We start from the raw sequence: 14,609 nt of genomic DNA on the forward strand, positions 1-14,609 counted from the left end.
GAAGTTCAGGGGGCAAACAAAACTTTTATAGAATTAAAACATGGGCTAAATTGAAATTTTTCTAAAAAACGGGACAAAAATTGCAATTTTTCTGAAAAACAGGGGCTAAATTGCACTTTCCGGAAGAACAGGGGCTAAACTGTAATTTCCAGAACTTTGGTCAGCTGCTGACGTCACTGCTACAATGCCGCTACAGTAACAGATGACGTCACCCTTCTTCTTCGGCGAACCTGGTTTTTCCGACGACTTTTGACCAACTTTGACCGGCGATTTGGAAGTCTTCTGGTGGTCAAAAAATTCAAAAAAATATATTTTCGGAATCCTCAGAACAAGAACTTTCCAACGGTGTACTCCGAAATTATTTTTGAGACAAAAAAACTTTGACCAAAAAATAGAGAATGCTTCCCCGAAGCTTAACCAAGCTCTGATACAACTTGTTGGGGGTTGAAACACACTTTTATTCAGAACTAGAACAAAAGAGAAGAGCTTACACGCTCAATATTAAAAGAAAAAGAAACAACCCTCTTATACCACTTGTTGGGGTTGAAACACACTTTTATTCAGAACTAGAACAAAAGAGAAGAACTTACACGTTCAATATTACAAGAAAAAGAAACAATCCTCTAATACTCACTCTAAGTATTACACACTACACTCTCTGTTTTGTGGTGCCTTACAACTGAGATTACAACATCTATTTATACTAAAGTCAGCCACCATAAGTACTATGGCACTTTATTGTGTTAATCGTATGAAATAAATTAGCTGCCATTTCTAGTTGTTACTGTCAACCAAGGAGGATGGTGTAGCTACTCATGGCATGTTCACATCCAAGTCACACAAGTTAGGTTTACAGTCACAAACATTGCATCGCTTTATACGAACCATCACACACGTTCAAGGCATCCGCTCAATCTTGGACAACCATAACCGTTTATTATATATATAACCGACAATACTTAATTACTAAATTAACCCTAATAAATACTAATATTGAAGTGTAGCTTAATTTCCAACAATTTTGGTGGCCATATTGATCTCTTTCGAGATTCGACATAGGTACAAGACTTTGGGTATGGTTTACAAAGTTTCCATAAAACACACGTGAACAGATTAAACAAGCTATATTTATATTCTAAAAAGTAATGATAATCATAATATAATAGTCTAAAAGACTATCATCTTTACCATGCTAGATGCGAATGAAAAACTATGAAAGTACTAATAATAAAGAAGATAGTCTAGTTGAATAGATCACAACTACTCATGGTCTTGAGCCAATGTGATTTCTTCATAGTGAAATTTGTTTGTTTAAGACAGGGACTGATATGGTTTGAGCAGTGGAATGAGGGAGCCGCTTAGGTGGAGGGACATGACCTCGTTGGTGGAACCCACGAGCATGCCACCTATGTATACAGCGGGCACAGGGGATGAACTACAGCCTTGCTTCAGGAAAGCCTTCTCCATCTCCCTTCCCTGAGGATCTTTGTCTATTTCATAGACTACAGGGTTCACCCTAAGTTCATGGAAGAGAATGGTGACAGCATAACACAAGCAACAAGTGCTCTTGGTGAAAATCACAACTCCATTCTTAGATACCAATGATTTTATCTTCTCCATCTCAACAACTCACTAGGATCAAAATCCAATTCAGATAGTGATCCAATAAGTTGGGAGTCTCTTATGGGAAAGAAGAGGAAGATTATGAGATTTGGTTGAAGTTTGAGGTTTTCATGCCACTTCTATTTATATGAAATCGAGCAAAGCTGGACTACTTTACTTAGATGCTTGAAAACTAACAAAGGTGTCTTTAAAAGATGGATACTCTTTTTGTGCACAAAACGATGGTACAACTTGAACACATTTATTCTTCTTACAAACAAATTAGAACCATATATGATGCATTGATTAAATGTTTCAAGTTCAATATTGGGTTAGACTCCTCCACAATCTACACTGAAAAGGCTGAAAGTTGAAAAGGGCTGGTCAATGTTTTTTCAAACAGATTCCTTCTTTCAGTCAATTTATACATATATTCTGAGGGTAAAAAGATTGGGAATGAGATTGCTTTGGGTGGGCTGTGATTCTTCTTTATATTGCAATTGCGCCACCAACTTGCTTACAAGCCTTCAAACATGAGAATCTTGTTTATTCCAAGACTTTCAACCTCAGTGGGTCTAACCTAGCCTTGAATAAACTGCTAATTAAGAATGCATACTAACAAAACAAACATTTCTCTACTTTGTACTTGGTAATTAAATTCTTAATGGAAATTGAGATATCTATAGCAAGCATTTGGGAAATTGAGATATCAAAGAGGATTAAAATACATTTACTCTCAAACACAGGGACTTGTGCACTTAAAAGGTATCCATCGCTCCCTATTTACCAATTGCCAATATGTTGATGCTATTAACAATAACATGTGAATGCTCAGTTTTGTTTTTAATAAAGAGATTCCATTAAGTGACCACTAAATTCATACACAGAGAAAAAGATATAACAAACAGTCAATGATGATCTTCTCTTGACATAACAACTCAACTAGGACTGAAAGGATCCGCTACACAATTTTTTTAATCATCACTTCCATAAGTTGCAAAGTGGTGGTCAAGAAGAGTTACTCACTTGTCACGTTGGACAAGGAGTGTAAGTTCTCTGTAAAAATATGTCAGATCATCATCTTTTTAACTTCTTAATTCTCTGTTTGTCCTTTACATCCAAATATTCTAAAAATTATAGCACATAGAACAGGGAAAGAGGGGCAATATATTCTTCACTTTATAGGACAGCAAATTTGTAAATAGACATCTAATAAAAACCCATCACAGGAAGTATTTTCATGAAAGAAACTAGAAAACTCAGATAAATTCCCACTTCAACAATAAGTGAATTCTGATAATTTGGAGTTTATTGCTTAATATGGGCATGCTAGCTATTGATGGAAAACAAAATAGCTTCCACTAAAACTTAAACCTTTATTTCTGCAGTCAGTGTGTAGTAGAATCTAACTTAGAAAAGCTAGCTTGTCTTTTTAAATATTCTAGATGACAGTTGCTGTTAAAGAATCATATAAAGTGACGCAGCTTTTGTCACTTTCTAAAGATATAAAAATGTACGGGTATGGGCAACCATGATGAGCCAATGATTCTGCTGGATAACCCACGATCCACGTATCACATATACATTAGAATGTAGAAGACTTCCCTCTTTATGTATCTTTCGGTGACCCAACTACTACAGCTTTTAAAAAAAAACTTGCTGGAAAAATGTAGATTGAACAACAGACATGTACTATTAATAGTCATCTCATGTACGTACATAAATTTCAGGTATATATGCTAACTAGAACAAGAGAATGAAAAGAGCTAGCAAGCTGCAGGAAAACTAAAGATAGATAATATGAGGGAAAAGAAGATGGATATTATATATACCAGCTGTAGATTTTAATGAAAAACATGATGTGTGATGTACAGATAATAGTAGTGAGATAAAAAGACAAAGTAATCAATCGAACCTTAACCAAGCACCGCATGAATTTGTTTCTTTGCATCACATTCTATATAAGATGATGATGTCAAGTTGTCAACTTGCAGGATATATAAATGGAAATAGAATTATATATATATATATATATATATATATATATATATATATATATATATATATATATATATATATATATATATATATATATATATATATATATATAAGCCGGTTGGTAATTTAACCCTCAAAATTTTGAGGACAATGAATATAAGTATGAAACAATGCACTGACGCAATAGATATATCAAAAAAAATATAGTGACCAACATTGGCATATATATTAGTATTTGGTTAAGAAGAATATATTATTGGTTTATATTCCAAAATCAGAAATTTCTTTTCTTAGTAAATATTTACATCTAGTATCCAAGCATAAAACTATAATAACACCAAGTGCAAAAAGGAATCAGCACTTTCCGGTTCATTTTTATTCAGAAAAAGAGATGCAGTTTTTTGCAGAAAAATAACAGAAGATGGTTAGATATCACAAGACATGGGAACCATGGGCCATAGAAAGAAACTTGCTTCATATATATAACGAGTGAATCAGAATTTTAACCACTCTAACTATTTGTCACAGCATTGAAAAATAAACATTGCACCTGTGAAAATAAATGAAAACACCGCCACCTAAGAACATCCACTATTGTAAAGCTTATTTATTATGGCAAGTCAATAAAAAATTATCTTTAAAAACCTTCTCCAAAGCACACGTTTTTCTTTTTTTTATAATTAAACATTTACCCCATCTATTTGATATGTTTTAAAAAACCTCCTATAATTTTTTTTGTTTTTTAAGCACACATCATATTTCAAATTGATGACTTGATGTTATTGTTGGGTTAATCTTAATGATTCAAGTCAGGTTAAGCTGGATCACGGTTATGGGTTTGAATGGGCCAGTCCAAGTTCTTTATGCACAGTCTTAATAATAAAGACTTAGTCTAATAATGAAGACCTGGTTTGGTTTGGTGGGGTTTAATAACGTGGACTTAGTAGTCCTATCTTTAAGGTTTCTTAGCTCATGATAGTTCTCCTTCTTCTTAGGATGTTAATTAGTATATATAAACAGAGTAGAATTTATCTTCTAGCTGTAGTGGGACGTGTATGTATAATTTTCTGTTTTCTATATAATGAATGAGTGTGATACACAGAAAAATTGTCCCCCCTTGAGATCTTTTGTTTTGCTTTAACTGTGAATGTTCATGTATGTTTGATCATGAGCAAAGCATGTTTCAACAGTTATTTTATCAATTATATAGTAGAAGAAAAACAATAAATTCTAATTTTTATTTGCATATTTGACTAATTAGATTAAATAGTGAAAAATGATAAAGCTATAAAATATGCAAATATTATTGAAAGGCATAAAATGAAAATGTTATTAAGATGAGGGGGTAGAAAAAAATACTACAATAGATAAATAAGTAGTTGGTGAAGGATAAGTGTTTGATAGAATAGAATAGTAAAATAAGCTACGCACTGAAAAAAAAAAGTTGTGCTTTTAGTTTTTGTTCAAAAACACAAGAAATTGCAAACTTTGGTGATATTATGCATTTTCCCAAGCACATTAATTAGATGTTCTACAACAGAATGACAAGTAATACAACTGCAAATACATTTCATTCTTCATTGACATACTGCATAGTAGTAAAAAAAATTAATAACTATATAATTATTAAAAGTGTTTTTTGAAAAAAAAAAAAACAAAACAAAAAAGGTATCTTAAACAAATGCACACAAATAAACTGATGAAATGGCATACCAACATAATCACGTACGTGGTGGTCAAGTGTCAAACATAAATGGCCCTTCAGTTTGTTTTGAGTCAGTTATATATGCAAATCTTCCTGTAGCCACATGGCAGATTGTTATGCTTCCTTTCCTAAGGCTGCAGTAAGATCACAGCATCTGATACTTAGATTCGTATGTACTTTCAAGTGCACAGCACAATCTCTTCTTTATCACAAAAAGACAAACAAAACACGGGCACGCAGATAGAGAAATTAGAAGGGTGACCTTTCAGTTTCACTACATTCATTGAGCTGGTAACCAAGTACATCCAAATCACAAAATAAGACAAAAAAGTCTAAGGGTATGTCAAAAATTAGAGATTATCTAATATTGCTATGATTTCCCTGCATGTTTTGTGCTAACTGTGTAGGCTGAAGTTAATATAACCATCATATGTTTGATGCCAAAACAAGCCTATTCACAAAGAATGACTTGATGTGAGAAATAACATTTTGTGCACATTGTGCATACAATAAGCAAGCGATATTCACGTGGGTGATAATTCGTGGGACAAAGTAAAGAATGCAAGGATGTTCTGTAATCATTGTCATACATTTGACGATTCCACACTTCATTTCCCTTAAGCTTTTGTTCATACCCTTGAAGTTAAAGTCATTTCAATGGATAAGCATCTTCCTCGTCTAAATAGATGTTCTGAGAAAGAAAGCTCTTGACTTTAAATTAGTTGACAAATATACATATGCTTACACATGACATGTAATCACCAAACTACCTACCGACTGGCCTATACAGTTGCCAAGAATTTTTTAATTGATTCTCAAGGTTAAAGATACTTTTCTTCCATGCATATCAACCTACAGAGAAGAGAAGCCACTTGTTATATACAAAGCAATTGCTTAGTAATTTCCTATCATCTGCAAGTCTGATAAAGAATATGATCTTTTTTGCAGAATCTAATAAGAACCACCGCCCAAAATTTTCAACACTTATCACTATATATATAGCCATGGCAGTAGCTTACATTACTCACAGCAAACATCGATCACACCTAACTTTCTACATACAGCCTCTAACAACCTCACTTGCAACGATTTATTCTACTAATTAAATCTAGTGTTGTTTTATAATACTTTTATAAAACATCAGCTGCTAGAATTTCCAGAAATGGCTTTGGTTAGAGCACTGGTGAATGAAAGGCCTGTGGTTATATTCAGCAAAAGCTCCTGCTGCATGTGCTACACCATTAAGACACTGATAAGCAGTTTTGGGGCAAATCCTACAGTTTATGAGGTAGATGAGCATCCACAAGGGAAGCAGATAGAGAAGGAACTGAGAGGATTAGGGTGCAAGCCAAGTGTGCCAGCTGTGTTCATAGGAGAGGAGCTCATTGGTGGTGCCAATGAAATAATGAGCCTTCATCTCAAGGGTCAGCTGGTACCCTTGCTCCTTAATGCTAATGCCATATGGCTTTAGTCAAACATGTTCACAAATATCAAGTTCCTACAATATTGTAAAGGTTGGAGCAGATTGATGCATTATAGTCATTAGAACAGGAACAGAAAGAAATGTTTTTAGCCTTCTTTTTGCTCTTCTGAGGCCAATCATAACTAATGTGCTAACTTCCATATGTAATTTCACTACCTTTTGAGAAACAATAATAAGAGATAAGATATTTTTCAGGAGCTACAACTCAACGCTAATGCTATATGGCTTTAGTCAATTACCATATTAAAGAATATCAAGTTCCAACAATATTGTATGTAATTTCAATACTTACTGAGAAGCAGATTGATGCATTATATCATTAGAAAAGGAACAGAAAGAAATTCTTTCAGCCTTCTTTTTTGCGCTTCTGAGGCCAATGATAACTTATGTGTTAACTTCTATATGTAATTTCACTACTTTTTGAGAAGCAATGAGAGATACGATGTTATTAAGGAGCTACTACTACTGCTCTTAATGTTAAAATTTGATGTTAAAAAGTGTGTAATTAACATCTCTTGTATTCTAGCACTGAAAAATTTATTGTATTCTGGAGGCTTAATTGCAACCAGAAGCAACTGAAGTACAAGAAATATTCTAAGATTCCAATTTTTTCCTTCCTTCCATTATAGAAGCTTATACTTCAAGGCTCTGTTGTGGTCATTTATTGATCATTGATGTTATTACTTTGATAAATTCAATGATACAAGATTACTTGGATTGCCTCAAAGTGCCCGTATACATCATAGTAATAGTTTGCATTAGGCTCTATATTAACAAACGGCTAAATTCAATCTGTGCTTGGGTTCCTTTATGTTCATGTACTGAGATATTATCTTCCGATAATATAGGTATATATCGTCATACTTCACCAGTTAACTTTTGGGAAAATTTACTTGTTATTTTATGTCTCCACTTCATGTATACAGAAACTTGTGCATACTTGTGTGTCACTATGATGAAGCAAAATAACATATGGATAGAAAATCAAGATGCCATAATAACATGGTTTACTGATCTTGGTTCTTGATCTAGATTTGGATAAGTAAGATCTGTAAGTACTGAAAAGAATAAGTTCCAAAACAGGTTTTAATGAAGAATGGTTCATAGCAATATCATGAACTTAGTTTACGTGACTATGCTATGCATGCTATATATATTGGAAATTTGAAGCCTCTTTTTCTTACAAGACTTTTATCTTATCTAACCTACACCATATAATCAGCAAAATAGAAAAAAGACATGTGATGCCAGGACTCGTTTGCTTATGTTAGTCCATACATACTAACTGCCTTTTTGATCAGAAAACAAAAAAAAATGGAAAGTTAAAACTATATTAACAGATTCTATGCCAAAAGCCATGAAGAAAATGTTGAAATGATATATTATTATGGTAAAGCAAGTTCTCTTGAGCACTGAAGACAAATATGAATGAAAGTTTTCAAAAGTCGATATATAAGTTTACTGATATCTGACTTTTGTATAAGTTGGTGAGCCTATATAACTGTCCCTTAGTTTCAGTTTGGGCCAGTTATACAAATTGATTCCACCAGTTCATACCACATGCATGTCATAATTTTCCTCTTGTTTTGGCTTTTGGGCTGGCATGTATGTGGCCATATATAGGACCAGGAAATAATAAATTTCATTTGATCCATCACCATCATCACACAACAAAGATGAGGGGATATATTCATCCAATACATCTATCTGGATCAAGATAGACCTCGAATTCTCTACAAAAGCTAACTACTGCTAAAAAGATACAACATGTCGTCATCATTACCTCATAATTTCAGCCACTAGCTGTCCTTAGTGGTTTCTTCAGTAAGAAGAGTTAGTAGACGTGGCACTCACTAACTAACTAACTAAGTGATCTTAAGAAACAATGATTAAATCCTTGGGGATAAATGATAATCCTCTTTCCTACTTGTACGGATGGACTTTATCATACTAAATAAGCTTCTAACTATTTCAAAATTCTGACTTCCTTTGTCGTTTCGGTTTACTATAGATATGGACACATGGGAATCTTAATAAAGATAATCTAAAATCCAATTTCTATCTTTAGGTAACAAAGATATATTCTCGATCCCTTGTCCGATTATTCTGAATACTAATTAATGCACCAATTACACTTGCAGCCTACCATACCAATAGTTTTAAGAGTAATCTCAGCTAGCATTAGATAAGGTATTGTTTATGAACAACATCACAATATTCCTTTTAAATTCTCTTTTACATTTCAGTCCAGTACTCTTAACCCTCTATATATAGGAAATGATGGGAGTTCCTATTTCCTCAATGTAAGGTCTTCATTTACCTAAAAACTTTTTTCTTTGCATAACGCTCCCTTAATTCTTCCTTTTCCTTTCTCATAATTAAACTAATGGCCTTGGTTACCAACTTGGGTGCTAAAAAGCCAGTGGTGATATTCAGCAAAAGCTCTTGCAGCATGTGCCATTCCATCAAGACTCTGATAAGCAGTTATGGGGTGAATGCTACAGTATACGAGATAGATGAACACCCAAAGGGGCAGCAAATGGAGAGAGAGCTGAAGATGTTGGATAGTAGTAGGCCAAGTGTGCCAGCTGTGTTCATAGGTCATGAACTCGTTGGTGGCCCTGATGAGATAATGAGCCTCCAACTCAAGGGCAAGCTGGTGGACTTGCTCAAAAAGGCAAATGCCATATGGGTTTAATTAACATGAAAAAAGAAATAGTCAATGTTTTCCTTATGTAACATACCTATGTATTATGGTTATGGAATATGTAAGACCCTTACTATATATATATATATATATATATATATATATATATATATATATATATATATATATATATATATTAGCTTTTAGTTTACTAAAAAAGTTAGGAATATTTATTATGGGGAACAAAAAGCTTCAGGAGTGGATCAATTTAACTTCTGTCTCCACTTGTTTGATGCCAGGGAAAAGATATCATCACTAGTAAACGATCTAAACATTATTATTAATATTTATAATGGGAAAGAAAATAACTTCTCAACTAGGTATATTTTGAGGATATCCAGAAAACTTGTTTTCAGAGACTAACTAAGTGCGCAGAGATATCCATGATTGAGAAGCCAGAAACTTTTATTATTGCTTTTATCAACAGTTTATCCCGTTCTGATGAGAATATCTTCTGCTACATAAGATATGTGCCAATCTTAACGCCAGTAACATGAAATAAATTTAAAAAATAAAATAAATCTGCAAATCCTTCATCAATTGAGATGCCTAACACTTTTATCTCGTTCTAATTTGAGTAGAAAAATATATTATTTCAAAGTTTTGAATCTTCGTACATATTAAAGCACCAAAAACATGCACACTACGAGGTCTTGTATGCATAACCTCAAAACAGTCAATGTACTATCACTTATTTCAAAAACCTCTTAGTAAAATCTTTCTTAATGATTTTTATTATCACGGTTTTCCACTTAGATAATATAATAGCCATGGCTACAAGGTTAAGTGCTGATGACAACCCATTGGTAGTTTTTCATTGAGACTCTTATTTATAGCTTTGGGAAAAATCCAACAGAGTTTATGAGCATCCTAATGGGCACAGCCTTGATTTTAGGTAAAAGCTAGCACTGTTACACTTCACTAGTTTCTGTAATTAGCCTTTTTGCAAACCTTTACAGTTTCCATACTATGTAATGTCAATCACGATAATGAATCCTATTTTACAATATTGGTATTAATCGAGTTAGCCAATGAATCTTTGTGACATCGTATCAACTAACTGCGATAGACACCAAATCTGACATGCATAAAAGGTTGGACAGATGTCACCTCAGACAAAGGATAAATAAAGAATATAGAATATGATCCTAAGTAACAAACTAAACACCACCACTTACACAAGAATGCCCATCTCACTACTATGAGAAAGTAAAAAGTAAGTCACAGAATAATTACACAACTCGCCCTTGTAATAGAGTATAAGGTATAGTTAGTAAAATTTTAATTTAATTAACCTGGAACACAACACTAAATTACATTTGAGAAAAAATAACAGGATACAAAATTGAGAGTTACCCTATATATATGTGGCATTCAGATTAAGGGTTTGCAGTTCAAAGATCTTTCTTTTCAATTCACCAAAACAGCAGAAAGAATAATGAAATCGTTGTCAAGCACATGAATTCGTGAAGAAATCCTGGAATTACAAAAACATACGAACATCCCTAATTCCCTATTCCTATGAACTTATAGAATTCCAAGAGTCGTCATAATGGAAACTAGTACATTAGTGAAACCTAATAATATCATTCTTCGCTTCCCTTTGATTATGTTTATGAATATACAAATATCCAAACCCTAACGATACAAGTTTCAACAAAATTAATCCGATTGGCAAAACTACATTAAGCATGAAACACGAACACACAGTGACCGATATACACAGACATTGGAATAAGAGGATACCTAAATTAAATAATCTGGAGAACGGAAGCGCCTAGTTACGACTGACATAATAATTTTAGAACGATGAAGCGATTTGCATTTGAGTCGTATCAAATGACTACTGTTCTTGACCTCTTGGTAGCAATCACGTCCTTTCCGTTTCCGGCCAGACTACATGCAATGGTCCTATCCAACTTTAATAAGTCCGACCCGAACAGCCCTCGATCTTCTAAAAATCAATACGGGTAATATCAAAATAGTTTAGAGTAAATTACACAAATGGTACCTACGGTTTGGGGCAATTTGCACGTTTGATCCCTAACTTATTTTTTTAACTCAAAAGATCCTTATTATTTGATTTTGTTACACGCTTGGTCCCTACAGTTTGTTTTTATTACGTGTTTGTCCATATCTTACCTAAAAATACTATTATTTAAATAGAGAAAATTGATAAAGTATGTAAGGTAAGGCGAGGGATGGGGTTGTGGGTGTGTTTATTTAAATAAATTAAAAAATCAAAGACAAAATAGTCTTTTTAGTTAAGATAGGGACCAAGCGCGTAACAAAAACAAACAGTAGGGACCTTCCGAGTTAAAAAAATAAGTTAGGGACCAAACGCGCAAATTGCACTAAACCATAGGGACCATTCGTGTAATTTACTCAATAGTTTAGCTAAAAAGTTTGTCATGTTTTGTCTCAAAGGGTTAATGTCTAAACAAAAATTGTCTAAGAGCATTGTAACGTCCCAAAATTCAAGAGTAAAAATTTCTTTTAAAATAAACATTACTTAAAGCAAAATCATTGGTTCAAAACATAATCAGAGTATTAGTTTCCAAAACACATGTTCGTTATCAGAGTAAAACATTCCCAGGCTGTCTAATCTATGATGTGTGCCATGTGATCACCCCGAGCTCTTCCCTTCGCTACCGGAAGCACCTGAAACCAAAACTGAAAACCGTAAGCACGAAGCTTAGTGAGTTCCCCACCCTACCACATACCAAGCATAATCACATACTGCACATACTGGGCCACACCCGCTATCCTGGGCCTCGCCCCTACCTCGGGCCTCACCTTTCCAATTGTTGCACCCTATATAAGGTCCTTAAGTCCCTAGGGTTGGCCTTTTTTATCAGCCTCCGTTGCCCTAAAACCCTAAATCTCGACCCTTAGCCTCCATTGTTGTGTCTTTGAGCTCTTAAGAAGAATTTGGCGGTTATTTTGCTCTTTTTTAAGGAAGTAAAGAAGATTGGTGGTGCTTTGCTTGGCATGAAGTTTATAGATCCATAATCACCACTCATTTTGCAAGTCTTTTGAGGTATCAAGTTCATACCTTGTCTTCTTTTTGCTTAGATCTTTTCATATCTCGGTTTTGATGCTTTTGGTTCCTTTTTGGGTTAGTTTGATGGGTTAAGCCATTTGTGGGGCTTATTCTTTTAGATATGGTCATATAATGAGTTTCTTAGGCATAAAGTTAGCAACTATATGGTGTTTATGGACTCATTCATGCATTAAGCCATCCATTAAGTCCTTTTAAGCTTTAAGAGCTTCATTAAGTCATGAATGCACGTAAAGTTAGCAACTTTACGTGATAGATCATCCCAAGGAATTTAGATCTAGGTTTTGGAATGAAGTCTTAAGGGATTAAGAGATGAAAAGGGGAAGATGGTTGAATGCGAGGCTATGTTAGGCGTACAAGTAGGTACGCTTAGGGATGCAAGTGGATCAGGTATTACCCGCTACGTGTGGGGATCCGATCCTAACGGGTCGGGTATTACCCGTCTTAACGGGTAAAGGAGCGGGGATGGATTCAAATATTTATACCCGAAGCGGGGATGGGTCAGAGACGGTTATGACATTATCTACCCCGTTTAAAACCCGATTATATATATATATATATATATATATATATATATATATATATATATATATAGTTAATAAATGTTTATGGGAATTGGGAAATCTTATTCATAGTATCAAGTTCAAGACGACACTTCAAGAGTTCAATATTTCGACTCCACGTTTCTTTAAGCATTGATTCATTGAATCACCGATCTCATTCTCTCTTTAGTCTCTTCTCGGCTTCTCCTTGAATCAAGAACTCATTATAAAAGATGCAACCACACACGAAAATTCTTCTTCTTCACTTAAGCCCTTCATTCCTCTTTGATTCTTATTCAATTCAATATTCAAACTTCATCTTATTTCTAGAATCGGCCCCTCGTTCTTCTTTAGTGAATCCTTCACTGTGCAGTTCAATCCTCACGACGAGTCGACGACATCAATCCTTCACCTTCGCTTCAACTTAGTATGCATTCATGGAATTAAAGGAGAATAGCGTACAATAAGTTTTGGCTTCATCAGAAAATCCTAAGCCCGGGTAATCGATTTCAGTAAATTAGATTAATTTGTAACAAATTAATCCTTCAGTCGATTTTCTTGCACTCGGTTTTGGTTATTACTCACTCGATTGAGTGATTTTGGTTGTAGAAACCTGATTAAACTATGGTTTTGTAGAAACTTGATTACCTACCTGCATCCATTTTGGTCTATTTTGAACTGATTAACCCTTCACTCGATTTTCTTATACTCGGCTTTAGTTGTATTAGTCAATTAATTCAGTGATTTTGTTCCAGCAATGTGTCCATCTGCGATTACTAGATTTTCATTAACTGGATATGTATGAATTTGTTTTCTTTTTCATGAATCATGAAATAATATGTAACTCTTTTGTTGCTGATTGGTAATATATTTCATGAACTTGGTTTCTTTTTTGCTCTAGATATGTATATACACTAAACTGATATGACTACTTTTGTTGCGGTTGTAATCTGTCCATCTTAATTTTTATGAATTATATGTGTTGTGGTTGTAATCTGTCCATCTAAATTTACCTGCACTCGACTTTTTGTTGTGGTTGTAATCTGATATGGCCTTTTTTTACCTTGAGCTTGACAATGGTGCAATCTGTCTATCTGAGTTTTTTTCCCTATAACTACAATGTGTCCATATTTAGCTTTCTTTAAACTTATCTGATTCAAAAAAGAATCATGTTTCTTGTGATGTTAATTACATCTTATTTATCCTTTTGCAATGACATTCAAGATCAACAAACCCCACAACGAAGTGTTGAGGTTGTTGGAACAGTAGATGGACAATTGGTTGGAACAACAGATGGCGAAGGGGCTAGAACAACAGATGCAGAGGCTGCTGAAACTACAAACAAAAGATTAACTTTTGAAGTTTGGAGACATTTTAAAAAGCAAAAGATTGATGGTGTTGATAAGGCGATATGCAACTACTGTAAGAAAAAATCAAGTGGGATAAGTAAGGATGGGACTACACACTTACATGAGCATTACAAAAAATGTTTGTCAAAAAATAATAGAGAC

At 34.0% G+C, this 14,609-nt stretch overlaps 2 protein-coding genes across 2 annotated transcripts; one reads left to right on the top strand and one right to left on the bottom strand.

The window, feature by feature from the left end:
- Nucleotides 1–916: 916 nt before the first annotated feature.
- On the bottom strand, nucleotides 917–3,282 carry LOC111892587 (glutaredoxin-C13). The gene has a single exon (XM_023888643.3). It carries the CDS (start codon nucleotides 1,618–1,620, stop codon nucleotides 1,312–1,314), a length of 309 nt encoding a protein of 102 aa, XP_023744411.1. The 5' UTR covers nucleotides 1,621–3,282; the 3' UTR covers nucleotides 917–1,311.
- A 2,150-nt stretch (nucleotides 3,283–5,432) lies between these two features.
- On the top strand, nucleotides 5,433–6,992 carry LOC111892595 (monothiol glutaredoxin-S2). The gene has a single exon (XM_023888651.3). The coding sequence runs from the start codon at nucleotides 6,468–6,470 to the stop codon at nucleotides 6,774–6,776; it is 309 nt and encodes a 102-aa protein (XP_023744419.1). The 5' UTR covers nucleotides 5,433–6,467; the 3' UTR covers nucleotides 6,777–6,992.
- Nucleotides 6,993–14,609: the final 7,617 nt, after the last annotated feature.

The sequence above is a fragment of the Lactuca sativa genome, chromosome 5 (genome assembly GCF_002870075.4).
Source record: "Lactuca sativa cultivar Salinas chromosome 5, Lsat_Salinas_v11, whole genome shotgun sequence".
In the NCBI taxonomy this organism is placed as follows: domain Eukaryota; kingdom Viridiplantae; phylum Streptophyta; class Magnoliopsida; order Asterales; family Asteraceae; genus Lactuca; species Lactuca sativa.